General features: G+C 53.6%; 2 protein-coding genes across 2 annotated transcripts in view; one reads left to right on the top strand and one right to left on the bottom strand.

Annotated features, from left to right (window-relative positions):
- The window catches only part of LOC102769788 (calpain-2 catalytic subunit), a 65,004-nt gene extending 62,252 nt beyond the window's left edge, over positions 1 to 2,752 (top strand). The window contains exon 23 of the mRNA XM_015562339.1: positions 1,791 to 2,752. Coding sequence (XP_015417825.1) covers positions 1,791 to 1,814 — 24 coding nt within the window. The 3' untranslated portion in view covers positions 1,815 to 2,752. The remainder of the gene's footprint in view (positions 1 to 1,790) is intronic.
- A 121-nt stretch (positions 2,753 to 2,873) lies between these two features.
- Positions 2,874 to 12,135, bottom strand: part of TP53BP2 (tumor protein p53 binding protein 2) — a 46,572-nt gene continuing 37,310 nt past the window's right edge. Inside the window, exons 14-19 of the mRNA XM_015562338.1 lie at positions 10,908 to 11,677; positions 9,132 to 9,269; positions 8,286 to 8,419; positions 7,016 to 7,182; positions 6,084 to 6,283; positions 2,874 to 3,635 (exon numbers count right to left, since the gene is read on the bottom strand). Coding sequence (XP_015417824.1) covers positions 3,594 to 3,635; positions 6,084 to 6,283; positions 7,016 to 7,182; positions 8,286 to 8,419; positions 9,132 to 9,269; positions 10,908 to 11,677 — 1,451 coding nt within the window. The 3' untranslated portion in view covers positions 2,874 to 3,593. The remainder of the gene's footprint in view (positions 3,636 to 6,083; positions 6,284 to 7,015; positions 7,183 to 8,285; positions 8,420 to 9,131; positions 9,270 to 10,907; positions 11,678 to 12,135) is intronic.

The following is a 12,135-nucleotide window of genomic DNA, read 5'->3' as shown; positions in this document are numbered from 1 at the left end:
CAATTCCTGGTCAGGGCACATGCCCGGGTTACGGGCTCCATCCCCAGTGTGGGCGTGCAGGAGGCAGCCCATCCATGATTCTCTCTCATCATTGATGTTGCTCTCTCTCTCTCCCTCTCCTGGCCTCTCTGAAATCAATAAAAATATTTTTTTAAAAAATAAAATAAAACCCTTCAGTCTGCAGGCCGACGCTCTATCCACTGAGCCAAACCGGCTAGGGCTAAAAGTATATTTTAAAAAATAAAATGAGCCATAGTAACTAAGCTTCCCTTAAGTAAGTACTGCGCTCCCGTGTCTGGAACCCCAGCAAGGCCCACTTCTGGAATGCTCATCAACCCAAATTAAACTGGAATGCCAATGCCACACAAGGCACCGTGTCCTCCTGTCATCCTGATAACAGCAGCCTCTCCCCCATCCAAGAAAGAAGCCAGCTCGGGCACGCTTTCATTAGGGAACGGAGCAGCAAGGGCTGGGTTGGGGGGCAGTGCTGGGGGGGACAGGGGGGTGACCAAGTCCCCGCGGACCAGAGAGGAGCTAAGTCCTAAGAAGGCAACGCTTTCCCTTGAGTTTTGAAATCTAGAGAGAGCCAGCTATTTCTAGAGAAAGAGCTATTTGACTGCACGATGCATCCCTAGTACCTTTAGCCAACCGAAAGGATGCTTAGCTGGTTACGAGTCACACGGACTTGCTTAGAACGCGGTAGCCCGGGAGACAGCCCTACCCCGAGATGGCAATCTCACATGGAAGCCACACAACTGACACAAACGTGCCATCTGCTAAGTCCGGACACTCGAGCCCCTGTACCGTTGTTGCTGGAGCCCTACTCCTCCCCAGCTCCCACCCCACGCCGGCCGGCTGCCACCTCGGCCCACCCTCCCCACTTCCCAGGGAAACATCTGCCCCTGGCTCCCCTCCTGCCCTCAGCCGCCCCTCCCACAGGCACCTAGAGCTGCCCACACCCTAGTCTTTGCTGAGGGTGAGCCACACCATGTCAAGGACATCCCCTCGGTTTGCAGTCTGCTCAGCCCTGGCTGCAGGTGGCATCACCTGCCGACTCTGCCGAGTCCTGCTCTCCAGGCCCATCCAGCCGGTTCGGTCCGGATCCCTATTTGAGCTCCCAGAGGCTCCAGTAAGAACCAAGGTTGAAAACCACTCGTTTAAGGGAGAACCACACCCCAGACGACCTACTAATGGGGCGAAACAGTGCGAAAGCCCCGGGTGATCGCTCCGGGGTGAGAGCGTTGGCCTGGGCACCGAAGGGTCTCGGGTTCGATTCCCGGTCAAGGGCACATACCTGGGTTGCAGGCTCGACCCCCAGGCCCAGTCAGGACAGGTGCAGGCGGCAACCAATCGAAGCGTCTCTCCCACATCGATCTCTCTCCCCAACTGCCCTCCCTCCCTTCCAGTCTCTCTAAAAATCAATAGAAAAAATACTCTCAGGTGAGGATTAACAACAACAAAAACCCCAGAGTGAGAATGCAGGTGAGGATTAACAACAACAAAAACCCCAGAGAGAGAATAATCCAGATGCTGTCCGAGTCGCACATTTCGTGTCTCATTCAACCCTGAATATAATTCACGACCATCTGCTTCAAGTAGCAGCTTTTTACTCACCTGTGAAAAACTGGATTCTAGAAATCAGGTAGAAAAAATGTGAGTTGGCACACTGATATCTTAACCCTCACTCAGCTTTTCTGGTACCAAGTCAGTCCTCCAGAATCATCTACAGGTAAGCTGCCTTTCATTTTAAAAATAGTCATTGAACTGATTTTTTCTCTCCTTCCTCCCAGTGGCTCTGTTTCTCAGTACTTTGAAGTTATACACAAATTTGCCTGAAGACTCCTCGTGAAAGAAAATCAGCCAAGGACTAAGCTTTCACAGAGAAACTTTTATCCGGACCTCAATTACGGGAACATTTACTTAAACCGATGATTATAGCCGAACATAACGATACCATTTGAGATAGGAAAAGATTTGCATATCGTTAGACTAAATGCAAGCGAGTCGCTTAACCCTCGACTGGCTCAAAGACAGCTTTAAATCTGTACATAGGATACACTTTTTACTTTTACACACGGTCCCTTTAGAGCAATATTAAATCAGGTAAAAAAAATAAAAATAAAAATGCAGGTGTTTAACAGCTGAGCAAACATTCAGTCCATCTCAGAGGACACAGGGTCCTGCTGGGAATACTGAAAGCAACTTCCAGTTCAAAAATGCAGCCTCGACATTTACCAAAGAGCAGCTCAGGGCTCACCCGATCCCTTAAATAAAATCGGAAATACTAGGACGATGGTCAACAGGGATCCTATCAAGGCCCCTGGAGCCGGTGAGAACGCCCACCGCCGTCTCCGGTTAAACAGGAGGCGGTTTACAGGACACCGACTGGCAAACAGTAAGTCTGAGATTCGAGTCCGTGTGTATCCTACACTGAGCGTTAAAAACACCGAAGGGAGGCCACGCGTGGCCACGGACACAGAACACGGGGCCCAGGCGTCCAGCGGGCACACCTGTTGTGATGAAGACAAAACAAGCTGTTTGCTGCCTGCTCAAGCTCCTGCACTCAGCCACCTCCAGTGTTGTGCACGGACTGGGGGGGTCGTGCAGGGTGTGGGAGGTCGGGCCGAGGGAACCCCAGGAGAGATGACACAGCTCATTCCTCGGCTTCCCCTGAGGCTGCGCTGACACTATGGGAATGCTGCCTTGTTGCCTTACCTGCCGAATGTGCTGTTAAATAAAGAGTCGCCTGGCACCGCAGTGCGTGCTGTGCTTCCTGGAGGCGTGGCGGGGCAGCCTGCTTCCCCTCTGACCCGGGTGACCCCGACTCCCGGGTGGGGGTGTGCATGACACGGAAACCAAACCGGAAGGCAGCGCAAAGTCCCACATGTACTTTTATTACAACTGTTTTCAAAGTCACCTATGGTCTTGCTAAGTATTACGGGTAATTCTATAACAAGTCATTTCCAAGATACAAAAGGCAATAAATATAGATTCAAATGTGGCCTAAAAACAAGATTCCAAACCTAATTATCTGTAGTGTAGCTTGGTTTCAATATTTCAAATATATGCGTAATTCTTAAAATGCTACAAGCACGTGTAACAATAAGTCGCTGCTCACTGGCTACCAACTGCTCTTCACGGACAGGGCACGGGCGTGTGCACTTTCGAGCCTTCATGGGGTCCCCGAGGGCAGCTGGTGCTGGGGCCATCAGAGGCGGCCCAGGGTGGCCCGTGACAGCCCTGGTCCTTCCCCTGGGGGGACAGGCACAGGGGCAGGTGCTGGAAACCCCAAGGGTCTCCCAGGAGCCCGACAAGGGCCTGCTTCTGGCGGAAAGAGGCTTCGCTGTGTCTGAGTGCTCCTGGCACGCCTGTCCCCGCGCAGTGAGGCCACTTCCGCCCGAGCTCCACTTCCTGGTGCCGCCGTCCTGCACCAACAGGGAGTTCTTCCATCCTTCATTTCTTCCAGAGCGTTCTCACGGCTCTCACGTTACGGCGTCACTGAAATAAGTCTTGTGAGATTGTGCCCCAAACAATCCTATGACTTCTTAGCGGTAACAGAGATTAGTTCTTCATTAACTACCTTCAATCAGGTTTCAGGCCAAGCTCCGCTGTCTTGGTTTAATTCTTGGGTACAGCTGTAAGAGAGTTTACAAGACGTTTACACACGTACGAACATGGGGGAGCACAGCTCAGGAAATATGGGGTGGGGACTGGCGGGACAGGGAAGAAAATTAAAGAAAAGGGTTCCTTCTGCTTTGTGAAGCACCCAGAGTTGCCCGAGGACACAAAGATTCACATGTAGCAACTCTCGCACCAGGGACACTCAGAAGCCACAGGCCCCTTAGCAGGCACAACGCCACGGCAGGGACATGAAACCCACGATGCTCTCAGCATGAGCTCCATCCGCACAGCGAACAAGTCTGGCGAGGATGCCGCCGGCCGCGGTGACCTGCAACATGCTATGCCCGCACCTGAAGCTCCCATTTCAAGGGAAACCTAAGAGATTCACGTCTCTTTCAACCTGATTCATGACAGACACAGCTCTGTGTCACGGGACTCGGGGCTGTCAGGAGCGAATGCCCCGACTCCAAGTCTACAGATCGAGGAGCGATAGTGGAGTGTTCTGTTTTAGGGTTTTGTGGGGGTGCGTTTTCCATAACAAGAGCTGGAGAGCAGCTTGTATGTGAAGGTCACAGATCCCCCGGCGGGAAGCCAAGAGCAAGTCAAGCTAGTAATTCAACTGGCGGCCGAACAAAAGCCCCCCCTCCCCCTCCCCCTCTCTCTCCTCCTCCCTCTCCCTCTTCTCTCACAAAGGGGAAAAGGTTTTACTGAAAGAAAGGAGCCAGACTTCCAGCCAAAACTGAAAAACTAACTGCAAGATCCACGTTATTATATAAAGGGTTATTTTTCTCTCCGAGAAAAGATGTTTAGCCAACACAATTTTCTAAACGCGTAGCTGAGTCTCTGGCTAAAAATTCAACATGTATGCAGTTTTCTTTTTAAATTTCCAAGAAACAAAGAATGTGGTGCGGAGGCGACTCGTCCAGAGGAGATCTGCACAGGACGGAGCCTGCTCACCGCTGGGCCGAAAGGAGCCTCAGTGCAGCCGTGATTCCAGAAGCTCCGAGCCACACGCACGGGCTGCCCCACGTCTGGGCCCCCGCTTCCGGCTGGGAATCCCCCCCGCACCCCCCCATCGAGCTGCCGCCACAGCACCTCTCTGTCAGGGACTAAAGACCCAAATAGGCAGCCAGCTCTCGGAGGCCGCGCTGCTCTCGGTAAGACCCTGGAGAAGTCGGTGTTGACTGGCTGGGGTTTGGCCGAGGGACCGTGGCGCTCAGACACGCATTTCTCTGCTGCTAAGGACTGAGCAGAACGAGGGGGCGAGGGGGAGAGCCACCTCCGTGCTGCTACATCTGAGAACTCAGAGCCTTTGTAAAGGGCCCATGCCTGTTTCTTTTCACTCCACGATCCTGTCATGTACGTTACACGAAGGAGCGCTGGCTGTCGAATAATAAATCTTGCATCACAGGCAGCGTGGGGACGGGTGAAATCATTCAGCTACACAGCAGACAAGCAACAATGGAGAAGGGAGAGCCAGGAGGACAGGCCGGTCACCAGCTGGCCAGCCAGGCCCCGGCCCGAGTCACTTTAACCAGCTCGGCCGCAGGGCGCCAGATAGAGGCTGGGTCAGGGCCTTGCTGCCAGTCGAAGCTCTAAGTGGGCACAGGCCATGTCTGCCCCACAGCTGATGGCAATACCAACAGATCCACCTCCCAGCCACTGGCAGCACCTGCTCTACCCTCAGCCTCCCACCCGCCTCCCGCGGCCCCGGTCACCCAGGTCCCAGGGCTGGGGGCACCTGCCTGGAGTGGGAGCCAGGGCTACTGACCGTGTGCTGTTCCTTGTAGATGACCTCGCCCTTCCCACCCTCAGACTCGCCTACTTCCTCACCAACAGGCTCTGCAAGCGCTTGTACCTTTAAGCTGTGAGCTCAGTCTCTCAATTAACTCACATTTCTCTGCCTGGTTCCCACGTCCTCATGCCCCAGGCCCCAGGCGCGCATGGTATAGAACACGGAGCCTGTGAAGGAGGCTCCTGCCAGGTCCACCAGGAGTTCCTCCCCCTCTTCCCCGGCCGCCCCAGCCTCCTCCCCGAAGGCCCTGCTGAGTCTTTACTGAGGACGGCCCCCCTTCGTGTGCTCTTGGTTCATATGATCTTACTATTTTCTGGTTTTTATGAAACTTAAAATCAAGCAGCAGAGAAAGAACCAGCAATCCTGTTCGCTAGCCGAGCTGCAAAACCCGATTTAAACACTTTCACTTCCAGTGTCGTGAGCTCGCTGCCCATCCGTTAGCTTTACTCCACCTGCACACGCGACAGGCCCTGACCTCCGGGCCCGGCAAACGTGGAAACGTGCACTTGGCCATCAACAGGAACCACTGGAGATGCGTCTAAAACTGTGACCATCAGCGTTTCACATTCCATGTCCAATGACCACAGGGCACCGGCTGCACTGCGCCCGTCACACCCGGGGTTTTCACCAAGCCCCCCGCAAAGCCTCGCCGGGCCGGGGAACTCACCCCCAGCAGGTTGCGCGGGACGTAGCCCTCCTTGTCGCTCAGGCGCGCCCACCACCACTCCACCTCGTCCTCGTCCTCCCGCCGGAGGACGGTCATGCAGTCTCCCTCCTTCATGGGCAGCTCGTCCTCGTTCTGAGGCTCGTAATCCCAGAGCGCGTAGATGACGCCTTTGTTCATGATGCCCATCTTCTCCTGGACGCCTGCAGCGGCGGGAGACATGGCACAGGGAGTGAGCAATGGAGCAGACCCCCTGCTGCAGGAGCCTGCGTGGGTACAAGCGGGCCCCTCACACTTCTCCCTTAAACACCCAAACACCCACACGCAGAGTCCGGGCAGGGAGGGCGGCCGCAGAGCAGAGGGGACAGACAGACGAGGTCCCCGCGCTGCCGGCTCTAAGCCCGCACACTGACCACCCTGAGCACCTCTCCACGCTGGTCTGCCTCCCTACACAGCCTTCTGCAAGCCCAAGGGTCGGAGAAGAACCACCACAGGCGAGGACAGGAGCGCGAGTGGCAAGCCATCCCCTCCCAGCCGACCCCTAAGCACCAGGGCTCATCCACTCCCTAAACCCCAAGTGGACAGAGGAAAAGCAGAGCGTGTATCTGTTAAAGGGGTCTCTACCCATTCTCAAGTGGGGAGGATGAAAGAACCACATGTAACTACCGGGATGCAGGATGTGGAGAAAAGCCTGCACGCAGTCAACTCTAAAATAACGAGACTCCGAATTCTAAGACAGTGAAACCCACAAACTGGGGAGCAGAGAATCCCGCAGCGCCCACTCTGTAGCGGAGCTCCTCCCCAGCCCTCTCTCTCCAGCCTGCCCTCCTCCCCCTCGGGGTGCTGCTTGTGATGGGTAGCGTGAGGGGTAGCGGTCCTTGCAGGGCAGGCACGATTCACGGCGTGCTGCACACACTCACTCGACGCCTACGCACCGTACAGAAACTGGGAGCACTGCGTGTAGCCCTCCTCCATCTCCTCGCACTTGTCCGCGGCCGTCTGCATGTCGCTGTAGGTCATGGCAAACACGGCGGCCCCCGACTCCACCAGAAACTTACACACCTGGACGTTGTTGCAGGAGGCAGCGCAATGCAGGGGGGTCCTGTGGGGGGAGACAGCAGGGGCTGGGAACGGTTCTTAACCGAATGGCACCTGCTGCGACCTGGTATCTGGAAAGGATGTTCTTGAGTCTCATCTACTAAGCCCCGCCTTCCGAGAACTCTTCACAGTTTCCTTTAAATCAGTTACACGCAGACGCCGAGCCCATCAGAGAGCCACAGCCAGAGGAGCACGTCCGAGTGCTGGGCTGCACGGGCTAGAGCGGGAGGAGGGGAGGAGACTCAGGAAATGAGCGAAAGGACATGAAACCTGGGTAATAACCTAAACCAGGGTGAGATGTATATAGTTGGATGCTCTGAAGCTCCAGCCTATTATTCTGCCAGAGCAGAGGGCATGACAGTCTTCACATTACAGACCTTTACTCAGAACATATGCCTCGCTGTTAACGCCATCACCGACTCTCTCGCCAGCACGGCCATCGCTTTATCATGGGCTGCCAGCGGCCCCAGGTTGACAGGGAGGCAGCGCTGCTGCCCAGGCTCAGAAGGGCTTGGGAAACTTTTTAAAAATATATATTTTTAATTGATTTCCGAGAGGAAGGGGGAGAGATAGAGGGATAGAAACATCAATGACGAGAGAGAATCACTGATTGGCTGCCTCCTGCACACCCCTCAACTGGGGGCGTGTATTGGCTGCCTCCTGCACGCCCCCGACTGGGGGAGTGGGGGGGATCGAGCCCACAACCTGGGCATGTGCCCTTGGCTGGAATTGAACCTGGGAACCTGTAGTCCACAGGCCGACGCTATCCACTGAGCCAAACCTAGGGGTTGAGAATTTTAAGGAGGCCCTAAAGTACATAGGATTCTGTTTCTTTACCCTTTTTCTCCCTCCCCTCTTCATTTCGTTCCTCTTGGGTACACAGGTTTAAAAAAGTGTACCCCAACCCCCGATCCAGACGCCACCACTAACAGTGTGGTGACTCTAACGACAGGACTTTCCAACTCCATGTTTTGTAATAGCGGAAAATCATATATAAGCTGAGCTCCCAACATGAAGGGAACAAGGACACTATCACACACTAAGAATCTGTTTCAGTTGAATTTTTAAAAATGGACTAAAACATGCGGAGTTGCAAGGAAATCTCACCACCCGTCGCTGTCAGCAGCATTTACGTTCACACCAAACTGCACCAGGAACTTCACAATCTCTGTGTGGCCGGCGCACACGGCGTTGTGGAGCGCCGTGATGCCCTCGTCGTTGGGCAGGCTCGGGTCCTCCACCTGGAAAGCAAGGAGGAGGATGGGCGCTGCTCAAGTGCCTGCACACCTGAACCGCCACGACGTCCTGGCTCTGCAGGATCCTAAGGACAGGAATATACTCGGGGCCTTTTAAAAAATCGTAATTAAAACCTGCGAGAGCCAAGAAAACGACACCTAGAACAATTCTAGAAATAAGACAGACAAAACAACCACGTTAAGTAGGCACTCGCTATGAAAAGTCTTTTTTTCTTCCCAAAAATTGAAGTAGAACCAGAAACTGTATCCGTAGAGTCATTTTTGTTTATTTACCCTCCAACTTCCCACCACAAATTAGTGTCTAACTACAAGTGACATTTTCCATGGAAAGAAAAAAAGGTCAACTAAAAATATTTTAAATTGTAGGCTTCTGAACAGTAGGGCCCCCGTCTGTAATTTAACAGTCTAGTATAAATCCACACAAGAGCAATTGTTAAAGGAGGGCAAGGACCCCCCGAGAAAGCACAGGACTCGAGGGGACCTGGTGGAGACTAACTTCTGCATCATGAACACCCGACAGCCACACCTTTAGAGCAGCAACGCCTGCTTGGGAGCAAGTCCAAGAGTTCCTCTCAACAACCCCACCTCCCCCAAAAGAAAAGTTAAAAATACAACTTCTCTACTGCAGCTTCCTGATCTGAGAGCTTTAAAGCAAACTATAATGCAAGGTCGTGTTTAAGAAACTGACCAATCATACCTCATAGATAATCCTCTGTACAAGATCAAATTCTCCCTCCAGAGATGAATCTAGAAGCAAAGCCAGGGGGTTGAACTTCACCCTCATTCCATGGGCAATTCGCTCAGAACCAGTCTTACGTAAGTTGGTCCTTTTGCCCTGCAGAAGAAAAGCGTGGAAAATTAAGGATCCTGCTCTAGGCAAGAGACCGACAAAAATGGGGAGAATAACATCTCAGCTGAGTTGGTAAAAGACACAAAAATATATTCAGCACTTTTTATGAAAGTACCACATTATTCAGAAGAGTATATAAACCACAACAGCTTAACCAATGTGCCCAAAGAACGTGACTTTCCGGAACCGAGTGAGATACATTTGCTCGTCCCTCCAGCAGGAACTGAGCTAAGAGGACCATCTCCAGTGACAGGTAGGCTGGTTTTCTGTCAAGTTCAAAACTAACCAAGACTGGCTTTTAAATTACCTACCTAACATGGTATAGCAAACCCCACGGTTCAACCAGGCAAGAGCTAACCCTAACCCTCACCCTCTCCCTTCCTCTCCAAAAATCAACAAAAACATTTTTTAAAAAAACATAATGCTGTTTCCTTCCCATTTATAAGGTCGACTCTGTAAACTAACCAAGACTGGCTTTTAAATTACCTACCTAACATGGTATAGCAAACCCCACGGTTCAACCAGGCAAGAGCTAACCCTAACCCTCACCCTCTCCCTTCCTCTCCAAAAATCAACAAAAACATTTTTAAAAAAAACATAATGCTGTTTCTTTCCCATTTATAAGGTCGACTCTGGGCCAAAGGAATCCTATCTAATAAAAGAGTAATATGCAAATTAACCATCACTCCACAACAAAGATGGCAGCGCCCATAGTGACCAGGGCGGGATGCTGGCAACGTCACCCTGGCAACGCAAGCCCTGCGTCTGCACCCAGCCGCATGAAGGGAGGGGAAGGGCCTCGGACCAGAGGCCGGGCGAGGGACGCTGGCGTCGTTGCGGGGCCGGGCTGAGGGATGCCCCCATGCACGAATTTCGTGCACCGGGCCTCTAGTTATAGAATAAAGAAGAAAACTGCAGGGCACATGCGCTGCAGCGGGCAGTTTACACACCAGCCTTTGCAAATGGCTGCACGCACTTGCTGCTGCTTCGCCGAGTTTCACAATCAGCCCCTAGAAGAGTGACAGGCTCCTGACGCATCACGAGCACCACTACAAACATTAACTAATTAATCATCATGTCACTGATGTCAGAAAGGTGGTAGAATTCCCATTTCTAAAATGAAGGAATTAAATAAAGTGGTTTGTGGCAATGAAAGACTTTAGAAAGTCTAAATATAAATTCCTCAGGAAACCTTCAACTAAATGAAGGCAGAGGTGGATAGGGGCTATCAGGCCGTCAGGGGCCAGCTAGGGGCAATCAGGCAGGCAGGCAGGTGAGTGGTTAGGAGCCAGCGGTCCCGGATTGTGAGAGAGGTATCCGACTGCCAGTTTAGGCCTGATCCCCAGGGCCTATACCGGCATTCGGTCATCCCCTGAGTGGTCCTAGATTGGAGAGGGTGCAGGCCCGACTGAGGAACCCCTGCCCTGTGCACGAATTTCGTGCACCGGACCTCTATTTATAGAATAAAAAAGAAAACTCCAGGGCACATGTGCTGCAGCGGGCAGTTCACACACCAGCCTTTGCAAATGGCTGCACGCACTTGCTGCTGCTTCGCCGAGTTTCACAATCAGCCCCTAGAAGAGTGACAGGCTCCTGACGCATCACGAGCACCACGTGACTTACCGGAGGCAGCGACACCTGCCCGGTGATCTCAGGAGGACGCAGGCTCCCGGAGTCTTCCCCCAGCCCCTCCGGCTCCCCCGAGGGGTACGGTGGCGGAGGGTAAGGGGGATACTCCTCCAGGTATACCTCCAGCAGGTGGGGAGCCTCTGGATTCGGTTCTTCCACGTTATTCGGGAAACTTGGGCCAGTGTCCGGGGCGCCTTCGGACACATAATCCAGGCCCAGGGGAGGAGCTGGCACGTCACTGTTCGCTGTGCTGGCGTGGGCGGCCGCCTCCGGGGACACGGGCTCAGGGGCCAGACAGGCCACCTCCTTCTCTGGCTCCGCGTGTGCGTACGGGTTCTGGATTTCCATGGGGCTCTCAGGGCCGGCGGTCACTGCGCTCGCCGTGGCCGGGTAGGAGGGCACCGAGATGGTCTCCATGGCAGCGATGGTGGTCCGCTGGTACAGGAGCTTCTGAATGTTTGGACCGTTGGGCCCCTCTGGCTCTGTGATGGAGCTGCGCTTCTTCAGGGGCCGAGGGGCGTTGGACAGTTTCTTGCGCAGAGCTTCGAGGTCAACGTCGCTCTGGTTTCGGTAGGGGTGCGACAGGAAAGGCAGTAACTTGGTGGGGCTGAGGGGCCGAGGAATCCTCTCGTTCTCGTGGCTCTCCGGAACGGAGGAGGCCGGCTCCGTGTCGGACTCGGGGCCGCCGGGTTTGCCCTGGTTCCCGGAGTAAATGCTGTCTGGGGGCTGTGGGTTCTGGGCAGTGATCACAGGCTTGCCATAGACTGATTGCAAAAGGAAAAAAGCTCCAATTAACGTCAGCTAAGCAACACTGGCAAGTCACCGCCATGGCTAACCATGACGAAGGCCTCTCTGAATCTCATGAAAGTGCCTCCACGGGCAGCTGCCGATCGTCCAGGCACCAAGGAGACATCGGCCGCCTATGTGAACAGAGCCCCGTGCAGCACACACCACGGGCATCTGTCCCGAGTCCCCACTGAGCCCTGTGTCCTCAGCTCTGAAGGAGCCGCGGGGAGTGGGAGCAGATGCCCCCAGGCAACCACCACCAGCAGGCTCTGTCTCTCCTATCGGTTTTGTTCCTCTATTTTACTCCATGTTTCATAGTATTCGCTACTATCACCGCAGTCAGTGACTGATGTTTAGCAGAAACTCACATTTTAAACTGCCAATCAAGACCAAAAGCCACGATGAAACAAAATTCACAGAAATCATCGGTCAGATG

The sequence above is a fragment of the Myotis davidii genome, unplaced genomic scaffold, assembly GCF_000327345.1.
Source record: "Myotis davidii unplaced genomic scaffold, ASM32734v1 scaffold174, whole genome shotgun sequence".
Lineage (NCBI taxonomy): Eukaryota > Metazoa > Chordata > Mammalia > Chiroptera > Vespertilionidae > Myotis > Myotis davidii.
The sequence above is the reverse complement of the archived record's forward strand: the minus strand, read 5'-3'. Positions and strand labels throughout refer to the sequence as shown.